This window comes from Musca autumnalis, unplaced genomic scaffold, assembly GCF_047663935.1.
Source record: "Musca autumnalis isolate F117 unplaced genomic scaffold, ASM4766393v1 scaffold_2, whole genome shotgun sequence".
Lineage (NCBI taxonomy): Eukaryota > Metazoa > Arthropoda > Insecta > Diptera > Muscidae > Musca > Musca autumnalis.
Window position 1 is genome coordinate 23646331 of NW_027411755.1, and position 23205 is coordinate 23669535.

Genomic DNA, 23205 nt, shown 5'->3' on the forward strand with positions numbered 1-23205 from the left:
TCCATGGGCCCTCAGGCCAATAAACGTGGATTTTTTAAAGAATATTTTTCCATGGGCCCTCAGGCCAATAAACGTGGATTTTTTAAAGAATATTTTTCCATGGGCCCTCAGGCCAATAAACGTGGATTTTTTAAAGAATATTTTTCCATGGGCCCTCAGGCCAATAAACGTGGATTTTTTAAAGAATATTTTTCCATGGGCCCTCAGGCCAATAAACGTGGATTTTTTAAAGAATATTTTTCCATGGGCCCTCAGGCCAATAAACGTGGATTTTTTAAAGAATATTTTTCCATGGGCCCTCAGGCCAATAAACGTGGATTTTTTAAAGAATATTTTTCCATGGGCCCTCAGGCCAATAAACGTGGATTTTTTAAAGAATATTTTTTATTGGACCTTTGGACCAATAAACGTGGATTTTTTAAAGAATATTTTTCCATGGGCCCTCAGGCCAATAAACGTGGATTTTTTAAAGAATATTTTTTATTGGACCTTTGGACCAATAAACGTGGATTTTTTAAAGAATATTTTTTATTGGACCTTTGGACCAATAAACGTGGATTTTTTAAAGAATATTTTTTATTGGACCTTTGGACCAATAAACGTGGATTTTTTAAAGAATATTTTTTATTGGACCTTTGGACCAATAAACGTGGATTTTTTAAAGAATATTTTTTCATGGACCTTTTGACAAATAAACGTGGATTTTTTAAAGAATATTTTTTATTGGACCTTTAGACCAATAAACGTGGATTTTTTAAAGAATATTTTTTTCATGGAGCTTCAGACCAATAAACGTGGATTTTTTAAAGAATATTTTTTTCATGGAGCTTCAGACCAATAAATGTGGATTTTTTAAAGAATATTTTTTCCATGGAGCTTCAGACCAATAAACGTGGATTTTTTTAAAGAATATTTTTTTCATGGAGCTTCAGACCAATAAACGTGGATTTTTTAAAGAATATTTTTTTCATGGAGCTTCAGACCAATAAACGTGGATTTTTTAAAGAATATTTTTTCATGGACCTTTTGACAAATAAACGTGTATTTTTAACGATTATTTTTTTATGGATCTTTGGACGAATAAACGTGAATTTTTAATGAATATTTTTTCATGGACTTTTGACAAATAAACGTGGATTTTTTAAAGAATATTTTTTCATGGACCCTCAGGCCAATAAACGTGGATTTTTTAAAGAATATTTTTCCATGGGCCCTCAGGCCAATAAACGTGGATTTTTTAAAGAATATTTTTCCATGGGCCCTCAGTCCAATAAACGTGGATTTTTTAAAGAATATTTTTCCATGGGCCCTCAGGCCAATAAACGTGGATTTTTTAAAGAATATTTTTCCATGGGCCCTCTGGCCAATAAACGTGGATTTTTTAAAGAATATTTTTCCATGGGCCCTCTGGCCAATAAACGTGGATTTTTTAAAGAATATTTTTTCATGAACCTTTAGACAAATAAGCGTGAATTTTTTAATGAATATTTTTCATGGATCTTTGGACGAATAAACGTGGATTTTTTAAAGAATATTTTTTCATGAACCTTTAGACAAATAAGCGTGAATTTTTTAATGAATATTTTTCATGGATCTTTGGACGAATAAACGTGGATTTTTTAAAGAATATTTTTTCATGGACTTTTGACAAATAAACGTGTATTTTTAACGATTATTTTTTATGGATCTTTGGACGAATAAACGTGGATTTTTTAAAGAATATTTTTTCATGGACTTTTGACAAATAAACGTGTATTTTTAACGATTATTTTTTATGGATCTTTGGACGAATAAACGTGGATTTTTAAAGAATATTTTTTCACGGACTTTTGACAAATAAACGTGGATTTTTTAAAGAATATTTTTTCATGGACCCTCAGGCCAATAAACGTGGATTTTTTAAAGAATATTTTTCCATGGGCCCTCAGGCCAATAAAAGTGGATTTTTTAAAGAATATTTTTCCATGGGCCCTCAGGCCAATAAACGTGGATTTTTTAAAGAATATTTTTCCATGGGCCCTCAGGCCAATAAACGTGGATTTTTTAAAGAATATTTTTCCATGGGCCCTCAGGCCAATAAACGTGGATTTTTTAAAGAATATTTTTCCATGGGCCCTCAGGCCAATAAACGTGGATTTTTTAAAGAATATTTTTCCATGGGCCCTCAGGCCAATAAACGTGGATTTTTTAAAGAATATTTTTCCATGGGCCCTCAGGCCAATAAACGTGGATTTTTTAAAGAATATTTTTCCATGGGCCCTCAGGCCAATAAACGTGGATTTTTTAAAGAATATTTTTCCATGGGCCCTCAGGCCAATAAACGTGGATTTTTTAAAGAATATTTTTCCATGGGCCCTCAGGCCAATAAACGTGGATTTTTTAAAGAATATTTTTCCATGGGCCCTCAGGCCAATAAACGTGGATTTTTTAAAGAATATTTTTCCATGGGACCTCAGGCCAATAAACGTGGATTTTTTAAAGAATATTTTTCCATGGGCCCTCAGGCCAATAAACGTGGATTTTTTAAAGAATTTTTTCCATGGACCCTCAGACCAGTAAACGTGGATTTTTTAAAGAATTTTTTCCATGGACCCTCAGACCAGTAAACGTGGATTTTTTAAAGATTTTTTTCCATGGACCCTCAGACCAGTAAACGTGGATTTTTTAAAGAATTTTTTTCCTTGGACCCTCAGACCAGTAAACGTGGATTTTTTAAAGAATTTTTTCCATGGACCCTCAGACCAGTAAACGTGGATTTTTTTAAAGTATTTTTTCCATGGACCCTCAGACCAGTAAACCTGGATTTTTTAAAGAATTTTTTCCATGGACCCTCAGACCAGTAAACGTGGATTTTTTAAAGAATTTTTTCCATGGACCCTCAGACCAGTAAACGTGGATTTTTTAAAGAATTTTTTCCATGGACCCTCAGACCAGTAAACGTGGATTTTTTAAAGATTTTTTTCCATTGACCCTCCGACCAGTAAACGTGGATTTTTTAAAGAATTTTTTTCCTTGGACCCTCAGACCAGTAAACGTGGATTTTTTAAAGAATTTTTTCCATGGACCCTCAGACCAGTAAACGTGGATTTTTTTAAAGAATTTTTTCCATGGACCCTCAGACCAGTAAACGTGGATTTTTTAAAGAATTTTTTCCATGGACCCTCAGACCAGTAAACGTGGATTTTTTAAAGAATTTTTTCCATGGACACTCAGACCAGTAAACGTGGATTTTTTAAAGAATTTTTTCCATGGACCCTCAGACCAGTAAACGTGGATTTTTTAAAGATTTTTTTCCATGGACCCTCAGACCAGTAAACGTGGATTTTTTAAAGAATTTTTTTCCTTGGACCCTCAGACCAGTAAACGTGGATTTTTTAAAGAATTTTTTCCATGGACCCTCAGACCAGTAAACGTGGATTTTTTTAAAGAATTTTTTCCATGGACCCTCAGACCAGTAAACGTGGATTTTTTAAAGAATTTTTTCCATGGATCCTCAGACCAGTAAACGTGGATTTTTTAAAGAATTTTTTCCATGGACCCTCAGACCAGTAAACGTGGATTTTTTAAAGAATTTTTTCCATGGACCCTCAGAGCAGTAAACGTGGATTTTTTAAAGAATTTTTTCCATGGACCCTCAGACCAGTAAACGTGGATTTTTTAAAGAATTTTTTCCATGGACCCTCAGACCAGTAAACGTGGATTTTTTAAAGAATTTTTTCCATGGACCCTCAGACCAGTAAACGTGGATTTTTTAAAGAATTTTTTCCATGGACCCTCAGACCAGTAAACGTGGATTTTTTAAAGAATTTTTTCCATGGACCCTCAGACCAGTAAACGTGGATTTTTTAAAGAATTTTTTCCATGGACCCTCAGACCAGTAAACGTGGATTTTTTAAAGAATTTTTTCCATGGACCCTCAGAGCAGTAAACGTGGATTTTTTAAAGAATTTTTTCCATGGACCCTCAGACCAGTAAACGTGGATTTTTTAAAGAATTTTTTCCATGGACCCTCAGACCAGTAAACGTGGATTTTTTAAAGAATTTTTTCCATGGACCCTCAGACCAGTAAACGTGGATTTTTTAAAGAATTTTTTCCATGGACCCTCAGACCAGTAAACGTGGATTTTTTAAAGAATTTTTTCCATGGACCCTCAGACCAGTAAACGTGGATTTTTTAAAGAATTTTTTCCATGGACCCTCAGACCAGTAAACGTGGATTTTTTAAAGAATTTTTTCCATGGACCCTCAGACCAGTAAACGTGGATTTTTTAAAGAATTTTTTCCATGGACCCTCAGACCAGTAAACGTGGATTTTTTAAAGAATTTTTTCCATGGACCCTCAGACCAGTAAACGTGGATTTTTTAAAGAATTTTTTCCATGGACCCTCAGACCAGTAAACGTGGATTTTTTAAAGAATTTTTTCCATGGACCCTCAGACCAGTAAACGTGGATTTTTTAAAGAATTTTTTCCATGGACCCTCAGACCAGTAAACGTGGATTTTTTAAAGAATTTTTTCCATGGACCCTCAGACCAGTAAACGTGGATTTTTTAAAGAATTTTTTCCATGGACCCTCAGACCAGTAAACGTGGATTTTTTAAAGAATTTTTTCCATGGACCCTCAGACCAGTAAACGTGGATTTTTTAAAGAATTTTTTCCATGGACCCTCAGACCAGTAAACGTGGATTTTTTAAAGAATTTTTTCCATGGACCCTCAGACCAGTAAACGTGGATTTTTTAAAGAATTTTTTCCATGGACCCTCAGACCAGTAAACGTGGATTTTTTAAAGAATTTTTTTCATGGACCCTCAGACCAGTAAACGTGGATTTTTTAAAGATTTTTTTCCATGGATCTTCTAAACAATAAACGTGGATTTTTTAAAGATTTTTTTCCATGGATCTTCTAAACAATAAACGTGGATTTTTTAAAGATTTTTTTCCATGGATCTTCTAAACAATAAACGTGGATTTTTTAAAGAATATTGTTTCAATGTTTCATCAGACCAATAAACCTGGATTTTTTAAAGGATATTTTTCATGGACCTGCAGAAAAATAAACGTGGATTTTTTAAGAATATTGTTTCAATGTTTCATCAGACCAATAAACCTGGATTTTTTAAAGGATATTTTTCATGGACCTGCAGAAAAATAAACGTGGATTTTTTAAGAATATTGTTTCAATGTTTCATCAGACCAATAAACCTGGATTTTTTAAAGGATATTTTTCATGGACCTGCAGAAAAATAAACGTTGATTTTTTAAAGAATATTTTTTTCATGGAGTTTCAGGCCAATAATCTTGGATTTTTTTAAAGAATATTTTTTTCATGGAGCTTCAGACCAATAATCGTGGATTTTTTAAAGAATTGTACCTTTGGACCAATAAACGTGGATTTTTTAAAGAATTGTACCTTTGGACCAATAAACGTGGATTTTTTAAAGAATTGTACCTTTGGACCAATAAACGTGGATTTTTTAAAGAATTGTACCTTTGGACCAATAAACGTGGATTTTTTAAAGAATTGTACCTTTGGACCAATAAACGTGGATTTTTTAAAGAATTGTACCTTTGGACCAATAAACGTGGATTTTTTAAAGAATTGTACCTTTGGACCAATAAACGTGGATTTTTTAAAGAATTGTACCTTTGGACCAATAAACGTGGATTTTTTAAAGAATATTTTTTATTGGACCTTTGGACCAATAAACGTGGATTTTTTAAAGAATATTTTTTATTGGACCTTTGGACCAAAAAACGTGGATTTTTTAAAGAATATTTTTTATTGGACCTTTGGACCAATAAACGTGGATTTTTTAAAGAATATTTTTTATTGGACCTTTGGACCAATAAACGTGGATTTTTTAAAGAATATTTTTAATGGACCTTTAGACCAATAAACGTGGATTTTTTAAAGAATATTTTTTATTGGACCTTTGGACCAATAAACGTGGATTTTTTAAAGAATATTTTTTATTGGACCTTTGGACCAAAAAACGTGGATTTTTTAAAGAATATTTTTTATTGGACCTTTGGACCAATAAACGTGGATTTTTTAAAGAATATTTTTTATTGGACCTTTGGACCAATAAACGTGGATTTTTTAAAGAATATTTTTAATGGACCTTTAGACCAATAAACGTGGATTTTTTAAAGAATATTTTTTTAAGAATTATTAACTTATAATAAATGAAATTGTAAATAATTGTTTTTCTGTTTATATTTTTTCCACCTTCAAATAAACACCACCTTTTGGCACCAATACCATGCTGTGATTGGAAAATTCAATTTCCTCAGAATTCTTTGTGGAGGGTTGTGAAAATTTAAATTTGGTAAGAAGTGAAATGAGACCCAATTTTGTTATCATGCGGCCAAAACGTAAGGCAATGCAATTTCGGGGACCATCTCCGAAACCCAAGAATGATTGGGGATGGGATTTTACCCATTCACCACCGGGTAGGAAACGTTCTGGTTGGAACTGCTTTGGATTGTCGAAGATATTGGGATCATAATGTATGCCATAGGCTGGTATAAATACTTCGGTATTCTTTTCTATGATGACATCTGTGCCGTGTACTTTGTAATCATTTAGGGCAACACGTTGTAGAAAAGGCAAGGGGGGATACATGCGAAGGGTTTCTGCAAATAAGAAACGGGTGTTGGGAAAGAAATCAAAGTTGGCTGGGTTTTGGCTTACCTGTTAAAACACAATCCAAATATTTCATGTCCATTAGGGCCTCATAGCTCATTACGTGGTTGTGTTTTTGTAATACTTCCCAAATATCTTGCCTCAGCTTGTTTTGGGTGTCTGAATACTTGGCCAATTCAAAGAGGGCATAACTCATGGATGTCGATGATGTTTCAAAACCGGCTGTGAAAAATATAAACAATTGTGCCGATATTTGATCATAGCTAAGATTCAATTCACCCGATTTCTTTAAGTCAATTAAAATATCCACAAAGTCATTGCGCAGAATCTGCTGCTTTTCACGAGCCTTGAACCCCTCACATACCACATTGCGAAAGAAATCCTCCACAAATTGCGGAAACCGTTTAAAGCCCATAAATTTCATAAAGCCCACATAGGTTTGTTTAAACAAATGCCAGCGGACATTGAAATTGCTGCGACTAAATATTTTGGAGCTTACTTTCAAGAATTCTGCCTCTGGATCCTTCAGGCTATTACACTCAATGCCAAAAAAGCAGGTGCCTATGACATCCACGGTAAAAAGGCTATTAAAGTAATGGACATTGATGAGATTCGATTTTTCAACAGCTTCCTCAAAGGTTTGCAAAAAATCCGCACATAATTTCCTTACTGTGGGAAACATAAATTTTATCTTTCCCGAGGTAAAGGTGGGGGAGAATTTAGTACGCAATGGCCGCCATAGCTCAGCTTCCACATTGAACAAATGTTGTGAGAGAATGTCTTTTTCATTTTTATATGTCATGCGACTGGCGAAATTGTTAAAATCTTTTATCAACACAGCCTTTACCAGATCCAAATCTAAGATTACAGCAACCGGTTTGGTAAAAATGTAGACGCCCACCAGTCGCTGCTTCCCCTTGAAGCTGTCATAGACCTCCTGCATAAATTCCTTGTGATTCATACCTTTTAATTTGGGAATGTGGCCCAAAAGAAAGTGCGGTTTCAGCTGTTCCACATTCCGTCGGGTCCAATAGCTATACCGTGTCCTCTGGTAACATAGAAAGGTGCAGAAAAATATTCCAAAAATTATAAACCAAAAAGTCATTTTCCGTACAGAAAATTCGTTGAATTTAATTATACAAAAAACCCATTTCCAGCTGAGCTCACTGTTTTATAAGCCTTTTGTTACGAGCTCACTTGCGAACGCATTGTTCTTGTTGTTGTTATTTTTGTTGTCATAGATAAGATAATGTATGTTCTACATCAAATAAACTGAGTGCATGAACGATACACATTTGTTGTGTGCTGGTTGACAAGTACGTACATAGTATGTCAGTGGCATTATTTTGAATCAAATTCCAAGTTGTTGTTGTACAAAAACATGTTTCAATTGAAGGTTGATTAACACATTTAACTAAACAAAATGTATTGAAGCTAATTGTCAGCAGAAATGAATCAATAACCATGCCAAGGGTGACCTACTCCCATAAATGTCATATTTCCATAGATTTTTTGAAAATTTAGGTCTAATATTACCCCATTTTTATTTGCTGCCCCCATAATAAATTTTGGTCGCCCTTAGCATTCATCATATTCCACAATTTACTGGAAATATTTCATCAAATATGGTTTCTGTTTAAAAATTCTAATTCTTCTGCCTGGCCTAAACCGAACCTATCCCAATAAAAGTAAATAAATAATAAATTTGTCTTTTTACGAAGTAAAACAACAACAACAGTGTGCCTACAATTTAAAGTCAATAAGTTATGGTCAAACCACAGCAGGTAGTAGACACATAGCTTCTTATCACAATGCTCTGCTATGTATGACTCTCTCACACTCACACACAAATTAGTTATTGCTTTGAAATTGTTGTTGCACTTGAAACATGTTAAACAACATGATTCAAAAGTTGTTTATATGAAAGTTAAAATTGAATTCATAATCAAAGTAAACAAATTTTTGTCGTCTATATTAACAAACATTAATATACTTCCCTCTTATTTCGTAGCAAGCAATATCTTAATAACCTTGACAATGACCTATATTTTTATGTAACACAACTTTTTATTACAAGCGATTATATTTATCAGAAAAAGAAGTAAAAAAGAATTAGTCCATGGGCCGAATTATATTTCCACAAACAGATTCATTCAACACAGTAAACAAACACAGAAAAAAACAACAACAAAATAAATTAAGTTCGGCCAGGCCGAACTTGTTGTACCCTCCACCACGAGTTGTATTGACGTAAAATGGAGCAATTAATTTCTTTTCGTTTATAAAGAAGGCTAAATACCAAATTTCAGCAAGTTCGGTAAAACGATGTGGCTAACCTTCAAAATGCCGAAATTCGGGAGGTACCGTTCCATGGGGCTATATGAAAACGTCGATCAATACCTACAAATTTCTGGCGTTAAGTTTTTAGACACAAAGGAGACTAAATACCAAATTTCCGATATTTCGGTAAAACCTTAAAAATATCGACAATCAAGATGTACGCTTCTATGGGGGATATGGTAACCTATACTGATAATTCACTTCTGGAATATTTTTATAAACCCATGGAAGACTAATTAAAAAATTTCAGTCTTTTGGTGGGATATTGAAGTCACAACCTTCAGAATTACGAAAATCGGGAGGTACCGTTCTATAAGGACTGTATCGAAACGTGGATCTATACCGACGAATTTCAGTCAGAAAGGCTTTTACCCCCAAGAAAGACTAAATAACAAAATTTCAGCCATTTCGGTGGGTTGCTGTGGCCACAACCTTCAAAATACCGAAAATCGGGAGGTACCGTGTTCTATGGGGGCTATATGAGGGCGCGACAAATTTCTGGGAGAAAGTTTTATACCCCCAACGAACACTAATTTTCAGCCATTTCGGTGTGATAATGAGACTAAAACCTTCAAAATACCGAAAATCGGGTGGTACCGTTCTATGGGGGCTATATGAAGGCGTTGGCCTATACCAACAAAGTTCATATGGAATGTTTAATACCCCAAATGAACACCAAATACCAAATTTCAGCATATGGATTATTGTGGCCATTTCGGTGGAATATTGAGGCCACAACTTTCAAAATACCGGAAATAGGGAGGTACCGTTTAAATGGGGGCTATACTAAGGCATGGACCTATGCCGACAAATTTCATATTGAACATTTAATACCCCAAATGAAGACCAAATACCAAATTTCAGCCATTTCTGAGGAATATTAAGGCCACAAACATCAAAACACCGAACGTTCTATGGGGGCTATAAGAAGGCGTGGACCTATACCGACAAATTTGACAACGAACATTTAATGCCCCAAATGAAGACCAAATACCAAATTTCAGCAATTTCGGTGGATTATTGTGGCTACTACCTTCAAAAAACCGAAAATCGGGAGATACCGTTCTATGGGGGCTATTGAAGGGCTATACCGACAAATTTCTTGGGGAAAGTTTTATACCGCCAACGAAGACTAAGTACCAAATTTCAGCCATTTCGGTGTGATAATGAGGCTAAAACGAAAATCGGGTGGTACCGTTCTATGGAGCCTATATGAAAACGTGGACCGATATAGCCCATTTGCAATACCAAACATCCTAGGAATAATAAAAACCAAATTACAAAGCTCTATCTTAAAAATTGCGAGCTGTATCTTGATTTCAACAAACGGACAGACAGTCATGGTTATATCGACTTAGAGTTTTACCCTGATCAAGAATACTTTATAGGGTCTCCGATGAATATTTCGATGCGTTACAAACGGAATGAGAAATTTAATTATACCCTCCATATTGGTGCACCAATCACGCTACACGGAGGAAAACAGGCCTCTCTAACATACGTATGTCCCAAACATATTTAAAAGAAAACATATCTATGTTTGCAATAGTCTCTAACATAACATATGTTTGGGTGCAAAAAAATATATAATTGGATGCAAACAAATATATGTTTGGGTGCAAACATATATATGTTAGGGTGCAAAAAATATATGTTTGAGTTCAAACAAATATATGATTGGGTGCAAGCAAATATATGTTTGGGTACAAAAAAATATATGATTGGGTGCAAATAAACATTTGTTTGGGTTCAAACAAATATTTGTGAGGATGAAATATATGTAAATGCAAATCCAAAAGCCACAGAAAACATGCACATACTCACACATTGATCAATGGTGGTGGTTGTTTCTTTTATTGAAATGCATTAAAACACCAAACACAAAAGCAACAACAGACGCACGAGTACATACAATATTCCAAATACAAGAAACACATAGCAGACTTTAATGAAAAAATAATGTACTGTCACACGCAAATTCTGTCAAATATTTATGCAATTTGGAAAATGTCAACGAATTCGGACTAGCAAAAAGTTTGCCAAATTATATTGAAATAGGTTCAGATTTGGATATAGCTCCTATATAAGAGGCGCTCAGTGCCAAAACGGTCTAACCCCAAAAAATGGTTCTGAGAAAAATAAGTTTAAATAAAATATGTTTTTTAAAATATTTTTATTACTTTTTTATTAATAGTAAATAAATATTTGTTTTATGTTTTAGTATTGTTCGGCTACAGGCTTTTTTAATAAAAAGACTTGATGTTCAAGTTTTCTTTATTTCCGATATTTCGATTGGAGTCTCCAATCATCTTCAGGGAAACTACAATAATTGCACATTACAAAAGGTTTGCTTAAGAGGAATAAAACAAAAAATAAAAACTTACTTAAAGGAAATAATTGCTGTTTACTGCCCAAAACACTTTGTATTTGTTTTATGTTAATCATAAGGTCTTAACAAGTGAGCCAAGGCTATAGTCGGGTCTATGTGATACCCTACGCCACTACCCCTGGCATAAGGTTTTGACTGGAAAAATCCAAAATATTAAATTTGGGATAGCTTAGCGCCTTTGCTCTGAATGTGTTCATCAATACAGGTTAATTTTGTTGAAACGCATTTAAGTGCATCGCACAATGGTGCCTCAGTGGACAAAAATAAAAATATATGTTGTCGATTTTTTATAATTTTATGGTTTTATTTTATTGAAAACACTTCAAATAAGACAATCGTGAAAGATTTTTGTCGATACATGGAGTTACTATAAAGTTATAGCTCTTCAAACATAGACAATTTTTCGTGGGTAGCTTATATTGAAATTTACGTAAAAAAGGATCACATGTTCAAGGAACTGTATTTAAACAAGTTATTGGAAATATTAAAAGTTTTGATTTGGGAATTAAAGAGTGGCCAACAGACTTTGTTTTTGTGAACAAAAAAGTTTACATAACATGTTTATATATAAAGTACCGTTATGTTGATTGAAGCAATAGCATGTTGTGCATTACTCATGAATTTCCCTTCTTTCATGGAGTGTATCTAAAAATTGCAAATTGCAGCTTCGGCCATTTGGTACATGAAACAGACATCCTTTCGAATAAAATTATAGAAAAACAAGTAAGAAAAGTCTATAGTCGGATGGAGCCGACCATGGGATACCCTATACCACTATCCCTGGACAATCGCTCACTACGGAACTTCTTTTCAATGATTAAGAAAATGTAATTATTAAATATAAGAGATGTAATGTATAATACTTATGACCAAAACCAAAAAGTTATCTAGCATGACAAAGACATTTTTGTAGCAGGAAAGGAAAATTTAGTTCACACAAACTAAAATGTAATGAAACCCACTTATGTAGTATTACTACTTCCGTTGTTTAACCGCTACGGTATTGAAATTTTTACCACAAAAGTTTCATTCCATTTAACCCGCTAAGTATTATCTAATCTTCTTCTTCATCATAAACTTAAACTTTGTTTAAAATTTTGCGGGTTATTATTTCGATCTACAGAGCCGCTACAAAATTGGTTAAAATTTTGTTTTTGGTACATTTCATCCCCTGAACATTTCACGATCATCACCAAAAACTATTCATTTCCATTCTGCCCCGAACCCAACCTCCTTAACAAAATCGTTACAATCGGTCCATAATTGCGGCCTTAAGCTTGTTTACAATTTTTAATGGACGGACACACATCGCTAAATCTCTTTACCAAATAAGGGGTCTAGGACGAATATTTCGTGGTGTTACATAAACTTTGGAGAGGCAATATGTAACATGGGATAAAAATGTGGTTCTATACAGGGACGTACGCAGGATTTCATTTCGGGGGGGGCCCAACTTGACCAAAAATCATGAAAAATTCAAATGTTGTGAAGCGTTACGTAAAGCTATTTTAAGGGGTTATGGCCACTTATAAGTATCAGAAAAGCATTTTCATGCATTTTTTTATAAGAAATCTATTTTTTTTCTTTTAAATAATCTTTCTGACAAATGCCCGACTATAAAGCACTGTTTTACTAAAGCAGTTTGCGGTACCCACTGTTGTTTAAAAAAGAATAAACCGATCAGTATATAATTTTGTGGGATCATTACGAACCTAATAATCTTGTTCATTATTGAAACGGAATTAAAAAATCAACTTTTAAAAATTTTGAACAGTTAAAATCAAAATTTCGATTTAATAAAAAACACACGGTAAAAAATTGATATTTTTCGGACTCCGTCAGCAGTTTTTTAAAGACTCTCTCGGTAAGTACATGATTTATGTGTATAATAGTCCCACAAAAACAAATAAAGACCGGAGCATCCGTTTTCGAGCTACAGTGGGCACCGCTTTCAAAAGTGCCATTTCGAGGAAAAGACGTTTTTAGATTCTATGCTACATACAGAACACAATAAATGTTTCCCTTCGATAGCTAATATCTCGGTAAATTTTTGTCCGATGGACTGAAAATTTAGGCACATATTCTATTCTACATGTACTTTAAAATGAGCCCAAAAAATTTCGATTTTTCGAATTTTATATGAAACTAGCTGAACCCTGTGCGATTTGCTGCCCCGACTATGATAATATATAATGGAATGCCATAATTATTTTAACGTTTTTAATAATTTAACGAATAATAAAACATAAATCTTAAGAAGTCTCTCAAAGACATGATACTTAATAGCTGTAGCCTTGGTCAATTCCTTCCCGACTATAATAATAATTATAATTGTTCCACAAACATCCCAGGCGGGACAGGGGAGACTTCTCTCATATCAATGAGTGCACCCCGATTCATATTAGCTCAATGACATGGGACCTACTGTTTATCGCCGAGTCCGAACGGCGTGTCTAAGACACCACTTGTAGAGAAGTTGTACAAGACTGAAATACTCAATGTCGCCACCATTACTAAGGGGTATTTTGCCACCGTTGAAAAGTGTTTTGATGTTGACTGGCCGGGAAATCGAACCCACGACCTTTAGCGTGCAAGGCGGGTGTGCATACCATTGCACCACGGTGGCAACCAACTATAAGTACTTCTGTAAATAATAATGACTTTTACTGGCTGCTAAGTCTTCAACATTTCATTGAAATTGAACACACGTAACAAAAACATGAAATCGACCGAAAATATATATGGGTAGCTATATTCCTATATGAACCGCTCTCGATATAATTCGTCAAATTTATTTTTAGACAAATCCCGTCTCACATTTACATTTTGTGCATAAAATAATGAAAATCAGCCAAAAATATATATGGGAGCTATATTCTAACCTGAACCGATTTCGATATAATTTGTCCCATTTATTTCTAGAACGAATTGCGTCACGTTTTCCAAATTTCAGTGAAATTGGACATATCTAGTGTGTCCAAATCTGAACCGTCTCGATATAATTTGGCACATTTATTTTTGGAACAAATTCCGTCAGACATCCCAAATTTCAGCGACATTGGACAAATATAGCGTATTTAGAGCATCAAATTCAGACAATCGACCTAAAATATAGATAGGAGCAATATCCAAATCTGAACCGATTTCGATATGAGTTGGCACATTTATGTCTACACGCAGAGAAAAAATATTTTTTAACTGGTGGTGGGCAACATTTTATTTTGGGTGGCACTAAATAATTTTTGTGGAGCACACATTATTTTAAAGGCGATAATGTATATTGCCAATTTTGATTCTGTTCACCATATAAAACAACAACAAATCACAAAAACTTGATATATGGTAATATTTTCATAATTATGTGATGGGCAATCCAACCACAATCTGCTTAACTTTCTCATTTTTACTTATGAAGTGTCAAAAACTAGGAACAGCTGTTCACTGCCAAAAGCAAATACACATTCTCTCATTAGTTGTTCTGTCGCTGAGTAAACGCTGGTACATAAAATAAGGAAATCGGCCGAACATATACATATGTATGTGGGAGCTATATCCAAATCTGAACCGATTTGAATATAATTTGGTAAATCTTTTTCTACATCAAATTCCGTCACGCATACAAAATTTGGAGATTGTATCTGTAACAGTTCTAAAGATATTTGCATACAAAATCTACATTTTTTTAGGTACCTCCGGTTTTGATGCTATATCTCCAGATCAACGCGTTTTCGAGTCTATAGGGCACAAACAAACAAACGTACAAACTAATTTCAATTTTATATATATAAATATTGGTACAAAGTATATAAATTCAATAGAAAGAATTCATAATATTTAGGATACTGTTTAAGTTAGAAACTCTCTATTGGTATTTTCACTACAAATCTCCAGGGAGTCTTTGTTCGCCTAGTTCGGATCGCAGAGAGGTCTCCCTTCCTTAAGTGTTCTCTACAAACCCTCTGAGAAACTATGTTCGCTTACGGCGGACCGTAGGGTGATATTTCCAATCATTGCCCTACAAATCTTCTCAGAGACTATGTTCGCTCAGCGCGGATCGTAGAGAGTACTCTCTTGGTAGTGGAATTTCTCTGCAATTTCTCCCTGGAACTGTATTCGCTCAGTTCGGATCGTAGTGAGATCTTTCCAATAAGCAGTGATTGCCTCAGCCTTGATTCACTTTCGGTTTTTATACAAAAAACACTTATAAGTCATCTCTTCACCTGTACAGACGTATGTACATTTTTATAAGTCGGTTTCTCACCTAAACATCCTTGTTTATACACGCGAATTGTAACGCGTCTCACCCACACCAGGTAAAGTCATCAGCACTTTTCGCCTTAATAAATCACCCACACCAATATTATTATTTATACAAACTAAATACCCTTTGTGTTTTATTTTCTCCTCTTATATTTATCGGTAACACTCGGGTTTGTATCACCACATTCCCATCTCCACAAACAACAACTATTCTCTGCGGCCTTTCTGAGCTATCACCTAAACAGATACAATTTAAAAAATTACAGAGTAGGATATTTATGGTGTGAAATCTATACAAATTATGGAATTTTTAGATATATTATAAAATTTGAGGTAATAAATGTAGTTTTTCCAGTTCAATATTTCTCCAAATATTTTATTCTGACCCTTATCTACAAATTTGCTTCAGAGGTCAGAAGAAGATTTGCATTGGTTTCAGAGATATAGCCCCGAGTTGCTTTAAAAAGTCGATAATTAGCAATGTTTAGAGGGGGCCATAAAATCCAAGCTGGATCTGACTCAACAAAACGCAACTAGGGCTTTTGTACTTTGGGTCTGTACTTTCAAAAATCCTCACTTCAAATTTTTTGCACAAGAATACCTTAAAAATGCTGCACAGTGTTATTTACCGGAAGAGATAGAGTCTGATTCAGGATTATTTTTTACTTTTATTATAATGTTAAAGAAGAAGCATTATAATTTTTTTTAATTGGACTCGACACTTTGACAAACACTTTGATGGACTTAGTTCTATATAGTTTTGACAAATAACAATCGATCCACTTAATTATTCGGTTATAATAAGCTAAATAATTTTAGAAATGGATCTTATTTTATGAGACGCTCCTCTCGATAGTTACCGCGCCCATAAGCTATTTTAGTTGGTTACCGTAGCAGTTAGAGCTTTGTCAGGAAGCATGAACTTGTCCACGAAAAATAGGATATCGCTGTAAACAAGACTACAAAATGTCCAAAGGATCCTCAAACAGTCTTTAAACTGCGGTTATGTTAGACTTGTATGAGTGACCTGAAGATGTTGTCCAAACATATTCATTTGGAACTAGATGTACTTTTGGAAGTAATTTTGCGAGTGGACCAAGATAGTCCATATTAGGTTCGATTTTGGACCGAATCGGTTAGTCCCTTCGACCATTTTAGTGAAAATGACTTAAATTTAATTTGGACAAAACATTACGGTGGTAAGTACTTCCATCATGTCTGAAACGGATTTTGTCCAAACATATTTATGTGGAGTATAAAATCATTATTTTGATGAGACCTACATATTTGTATTGTATATATATATATATATTGTATATAATCTCGTAACCTTAAAGTCTGAGGCTACAATTATACTTCGGTGATGATTAGGAAAAAAAAAAAATTCATTTGTCTTCATTATTTTCTCATACTGTTTAGCAGCAAATTTGTCTAAAATAGAATAACAAAATTTTGGCGATGGCAGTAAAACTAATTTCTAATTGGTTTTCAAGATGTAGTCCACGAAGGACCGACCCTTCATACATTGTATCCAATAGACATTTTTTCATATACTTCCATTCCCACAATACTGAACTCGTTATTTTTGTTGTTACAGGATGAGTTTTAAGCCTCGAGAGCTATATATAGTTCGAATATGACATAAACTTGGAGTACATTCATTAAGAATTCGCATTTGATAGTGGAATGATATGACTTGAAGAAGTAATTCAGATTTCATTGGAAGTTTCTCTCAAAAACAGCATACTAACAAAAATTTTTTAAATATTTTCTTACAAAACTTGTTAATGATGTACATTTTCTGTTCAGAAACTTAAGAAAATATAAGCTTTAATTTGAAATCTGCAAACATACAAACATTTTTATGAGAAAAAAATATAATAACTAGTTACAGCAGCTTAACAAATTTTGTTCGGCCAAACCATTTCGGGGGGGGCCCGGGCCCCCCGTGCCCCCACCCCCTGCGTACGTCCCTGGTTCTATACACAGAACCCATTATAAGGCAGTAGGCCCGTTATCTAGCAAACACTTTATTGCAATTTCCATCAGAGGAAAGGTCTGTAGTTTTTTTCCATATGTAGGCTACTTTGCGAAATATATATGTCCTCAAGGAATTAAAATATAGACCAAAAATAAAATCTTTATATTTTTCATACAAAAGTAATGGTCCATTTCACCCGCTAAAGAATATCAGATCATCTTTCAAACTTGTAGGCATCTTTTTCGACCTATACTCTTACCCGGTGCAAAATTTCGTGACTATTGATGTATAATTGCGACTTCTAGCGAGTTTATTATTACACTACAAACAAATAATGGAATATATTAGGCTGTAACTCTGTTATCTGATCATGCACACCAACATAATTGGCATCAATTGAAAGGTCAAGCGTTCCACTTTCAAGTATATCTCACTTGTCCGGAATGTCACTTCCAGGAATTAAGATATAAGCTGTATATTAAAAATGTTCACAATTTTCACACAAAAGTTTTGGTCCATTTAACCCTCTAAATATTATCCGATCGCCATCTCAAATTGCAAGCTTGTACTTTGTGATATACTCTTACCTTATTTAAAATTACGCGTTGATCGGACATTTATTGAGACCTACAGAGCCGCTAGAAAATTGGATAAATATTATGTTTTTGGTCCATTTCACCCGCTAAATATCTCACGATCATCACCAATAAGAATAGGGATCTTTTCTGATCTGAACCCGACCTCCATACAAAATTTCGTGACGATCGGTCCATAATTGCGGCCTGGAGCGTGTTTACAATTTATAATGGACAGACGGACGGACGGACTCACATCTCAAAATCGCTTTATCTCGTCGAGATATGATGATTGGTATACCACATTGGGGGTCTCCGACGAATATTTCGCGGTGTTACATGAATTTTTACCACATTGTGGTATAGGGTATAAAAACAACAAAATAATTTAAACAAGTAATAACGGCGTTAAGTTCGGCCAGGCCGAACTTGTTATACCCTCCACCACGAGTTGTATTGAAGTAAAATGGAACAATTAATTTCTTTTCGTTTATGAAGAAGGCTAAATACTAAATTTCAGAAAGTTCGGTAAAACGATGTGGCTAACCTTCAAAATACCATGGGTGCTATATGAAAACGTCGATCTATACCTACAAATTTCTGGCGTAAAGTTTTTAGACACAAAGAAGACTAAATAGCAAATTTCCGATATTACGGTAAAACCTTAAAAATACCGAAAATCAAGAGGTTCGCTTCTATGGGGGATATGGGAACCTATACTGATAATTCACTTCTGGAATATTTGTATAAACCCATAGAAGACTAAATAACAAATTTCAGTTTTTCGGTGGGATATTGACGTCACAACCTTTAATAATAATTGTTCCACAAACATCCATGAAGGGACAAGGGAGACTTCTCTCATATCAATGAGTGCACCCCGATTCATATTAGCTCAATGTTATGGGACCTACTGTTTATCCGGGGAATCGAACCCACGACCTTCAGCGCGCAAGGCGGGCGTACATACCATTGCACCACGGTGGCAACCATCGTCACAACCTTTAGAATTACGAAAATCGGGCGGTACAGTTCTATGAGGGCTGTATCAAAACGTGAATCTATACCGACGAATTTCAGTCAGAAAGGCTTTTACCCCAAACAAAGGCTAAATAACAAAATGTCAGCCATTTCGGTGGGTTGCTGTGGCCACAACCTTCAAAATACCGAAAATCAGGTGGTACCGTTCTATGGGGGCTATACGAAGGCGTGGAGCGACAAATTTCTGGGAGAAAGTTTTATACCCCCAACGAACACTAAGTACTAAATTTCAGCCATTTCGGTGTGATAATGAGGCTAAAACCCGAAAATCGGGTGATACCGTTCTATGGGGGCTATATGAAGGCGTTGGCCTATACCAACAAATTTCATATGGAACGTTTAATACCCCAAATGAAGACCAAATACCAAATTTCAGCAATTTCGTTGGAATATTGAGGACACAACCTTCAAAATACCGGAAATAGGGAGGTAGCGTTCCATGGGGGCTATACTAAGGCATGGACCTATGCCGACAAATTTCATAATGAACCTTTAATACCCCAAATGAAGACTAAATACCAAATTTCAGACATTTCAGAGGAATATTGAGGCCACAACCATAAAAATACCGAAATCGGAAGGTACGTTCTATGGCGGCTATAAAAAGGCGTAGACCTTTACCAACAAATTTCATAACTAAAAACTACCAAGTTTCAGCAGATTCGATGGATTATTGTGGCTACAACCTTCAAAGTGCCGAAAATCAGGAGGTACTGTTCTATGTGGGCTATATGAAGGCGTGGACATATACCGACAAATTTCTGGGGGAAAGTTTTATACCCCCAACGAAGACTAAGTACCAAATTGCAGCCATTTCGGTGTGATAATGAGGTTAAAACCTTCAAAATACTGAAAATCGGGAGGTACCGTTCTATAGGTGCTATAACAAAACGTGGACCGATATAGCCCATTTGCAATACCAAACATCCTATAAGTAACAAGTGAGCCAAGGCTATAGTCGGGTCGGGGCCGACTATGTGATACCCTACACCACTACCCCTGTTCATAAGCTTTTGACTAATAAAATTCAAAATATTAAAGTTGGGATAGATTAGCGCCTTTGCTCTGAATGTCTACATTAACACAGGTCAATTTTTTTGAAACGCATTTAAGTGCATCGACAGTACAACCCAAATAAAAAATGGAAAAGTGGGATGTATCCCAACCATCAATAGGCTTCTTTCTGTGTTAGACCCCCATCAACTCCCAAAATTTCGTGAGGATCCGATCAAAATTTCGTAGTGTGATTGCACAAAAATGGAAAAAGGGATGCATTACCGACTATTGCGATATCTCTCTTGTTTGACCACCTATGACAACCTACTTCATATCGTTGTAAAGGTGATATTTTCTACTTTCCTTGCCAAAAATCAAAAGGTTTTTTCCTCTGTGGGACCCCCAATAACACCCAAAATTTCGTGACGATCCAATTAAAATTGCGACCTGTAGCGGGATTTCCAAAAAAGTGAAAAATGGGATGTATTACCGACTATTGCGATATCTCCGTTATTTGGATATCTACGCCAACCTGCTTTACATCATTGTAATGATGGGATTTTTTACTTTCATTGTCAGACTTTGCTTTTGGAAGGTCCGGAACCAAAGCTGTGATATTCGTCATTATTATTAAAATCGCAAAAATGAAAAGTTGTGTTCTATTAGCGGCTTTTGCGATATCTTCGTTGTTTGACAACCTACGACAACCTTCGTAACATCGTTGCAAAGGTGATATTTTCTACTTTCATGGTCAGGTTCTGCTTTTGGTATACCCCATATTGAAGCTGAGATATTCGCTTTGAAAAAAAACGTTGTCTTTTTCTCCAAATAAGTTTTTTGTCCATTACGACCCCTAAATATTATCCGACCATCACCATAATCAATAGGCTTCTTCATCTGTGTGACCCCCATTAACTCTCAAAATTTCGTGACGATCCGATCAAAATTGAGACCTGTAGCGTGATTTCCAAAAAAGTGGAAAAATGGGATGTATTACCTACTATTGCGATATCTCCGTTATTTGGTCACCTACGCCGACCTAGTTCACATCATTGTAAAGATGGGATCTTCTACTTTCACAGCCAGGCTTTGCTTTTGGAAAGTCCCTAACCAAAGCTGTGATATTCGTCATTATAATTAAAATTGCGAAAGTGAAAATTTGGGTTTTATTTGCGACTATTGTGATATCTTCGTTGTTTGATCACCTACGAGAACCTACTTTACATCATTAGAAAGGCGATATTTTCTACTTTTATTATCAGGTTTTGCTGTTGGTATACCCCGTATAGAAGCTGAGATATTTGCTTTGGAAAAAAACGTTGTCTTTTTATCCACATAAGATTTTTGCCCATTCCGACCCCTAAATATTATCGGACCATCACCAAAATCAATAGGCTTCTTCCCCTCCGGGACCCCCATCAACATCCAAAATTTCGTGACGATCCGATCAAAATTGCGACCTGTAGCGTGATTACAAGGTTTAGATGGACAGACGGACAGACGGACAGACGGACGGACGGACGGACTGACGGACGGACACACATAGCCAGATCGACTCAGCTCGTCGAGACATTCATTTTGGTATATATAAGTATGGGTCTACGACCATTATTTCGATGCGTTACAAACTTTTTGGCCAAAACCAACTTATAATACCCTCCCCACATAGTGGTGTAGGGTATAAAAATGGCGAGCTGTATCTTGATTTGACGGACGGACAGACGGACACGGTTATATCGACTTAGAATTTTACCCTGATCAAGAATATATACACTTTACAGGGTCTCCGATGAATATATCAATGCGTTATAAACGGAATGAGAAATTTAATTATACCCTCCATATTGGTGCACCAATCATGCTACACGGAGGAAAACAGGCAATAGTCTCCAACATAACATATGTTTGGGTGCAAACAAATATATGTTAGGGTGCAAACAAACATTTGTTTGGGTGCAAACAAATATACGATTGGGTGCAAACAAACATTTGTTTGGTATTTGTTTTTTTTTTTTTGTATGAAATATAAATGCAAACCCAAAGGCCACAAAAACAAGCACATACACTTACTTACTTAGTTGGCCCATTACAGAACATTTGTTTCATAGACCGAACTAAGAAAAGATCTCCATTCCTCTCTGTTTTTCGCTTGACTTTTTGGAATACCGCGCCTTTTCATTTCTTCATCCATTTGTATGCTCCATCGAAGCTTAGGCCTCCCGATTCTGCGTGCGCCGCCATGTGGCATGTATTTATACGCCTTTTTAGCCGGTTCATCATCGTTCATTCTTATGATATGGCCTAGCCAACGCAATCATTGCATCTCGATACGTTTAACTATATTCATGTCTTTGTATAGCTTATCGGCCCGTAGATCTTTCGAAAAATCGGCCCGTAGATCTTTCGAAAAATTTTCCTCTCTAACACACCAAGCACTGCCTTATCTGCTTGTGCAAGTACCCATGCTTCGGAGCCATACATTAGCACGGGCAGAATCAGCGTTTTGTATAGTGTTATTTTTGTTTGACGAGATGTGGCTTTGTTTTTAAATTGATTATTTAAACCATAGTAGCATCTGTTGGCCAATACAATTCTTCTTCTTATTTCACAACTAATGTTGTTTGTTGTGTTTATGGCAGTGCCGAGGTAGACGAAGTCTTTAACTACCTTAAAATTATAGGAGCCAACTTCAACAGTTGGTCCGAGCTCTATGGGCGCTTTGCGCGTCGACACCATCAATTTGGTCTTTTCGCCGTTTACCGCCAGACCCACTTTCGCAGATTCTGCTTCGACCTTCCTACAGGTATCAGTTACTTCGTTTACTGATCGTCCCATGATGTCTATGTCATCAGCATAAGCAAGTAACATGTGGCTATTGGTGTAAATTGTGCAATTTCTTTTGACCTTCGCGTCTCGTATGACCTTTTCCAGCAGGATGTTGAATAGATCACACGACAGGCCGTCTCCTTGTCTGAA

At 35.4% G+C, this 23205-nt stretch overlaps 1 protein-coding gene across 1 annotated transcript; it reads right to left on the minus strand.

The window, feature by feature from the left end:
* Window positions 1-6140: 6140 nt before the first annotated feature.
* On the minus strand, window positions 6141-7796 carry LOC141393791 (cytochrome P450 6a8-like). Its single transcript, XM_073967262.1, has 2 exons — window positions 6696-7796; window positions 6141-6637 (listed from the first exon to the last, which is right to left on the minus strand). The coding sequence occupies exons 1-2, from the start codon at window positions 7750-7752 to the stop codon at window positions 6216-6218; spliced, it is 1479 nt and encodes a 492-aa protein (XP_073823363.1). The 5' UTR covers window positions 7753-7796; the 3' UTR covers window positions 6141-6215.
* Window positions 7797-23205: the final 15409 nt, after the last annotated feature.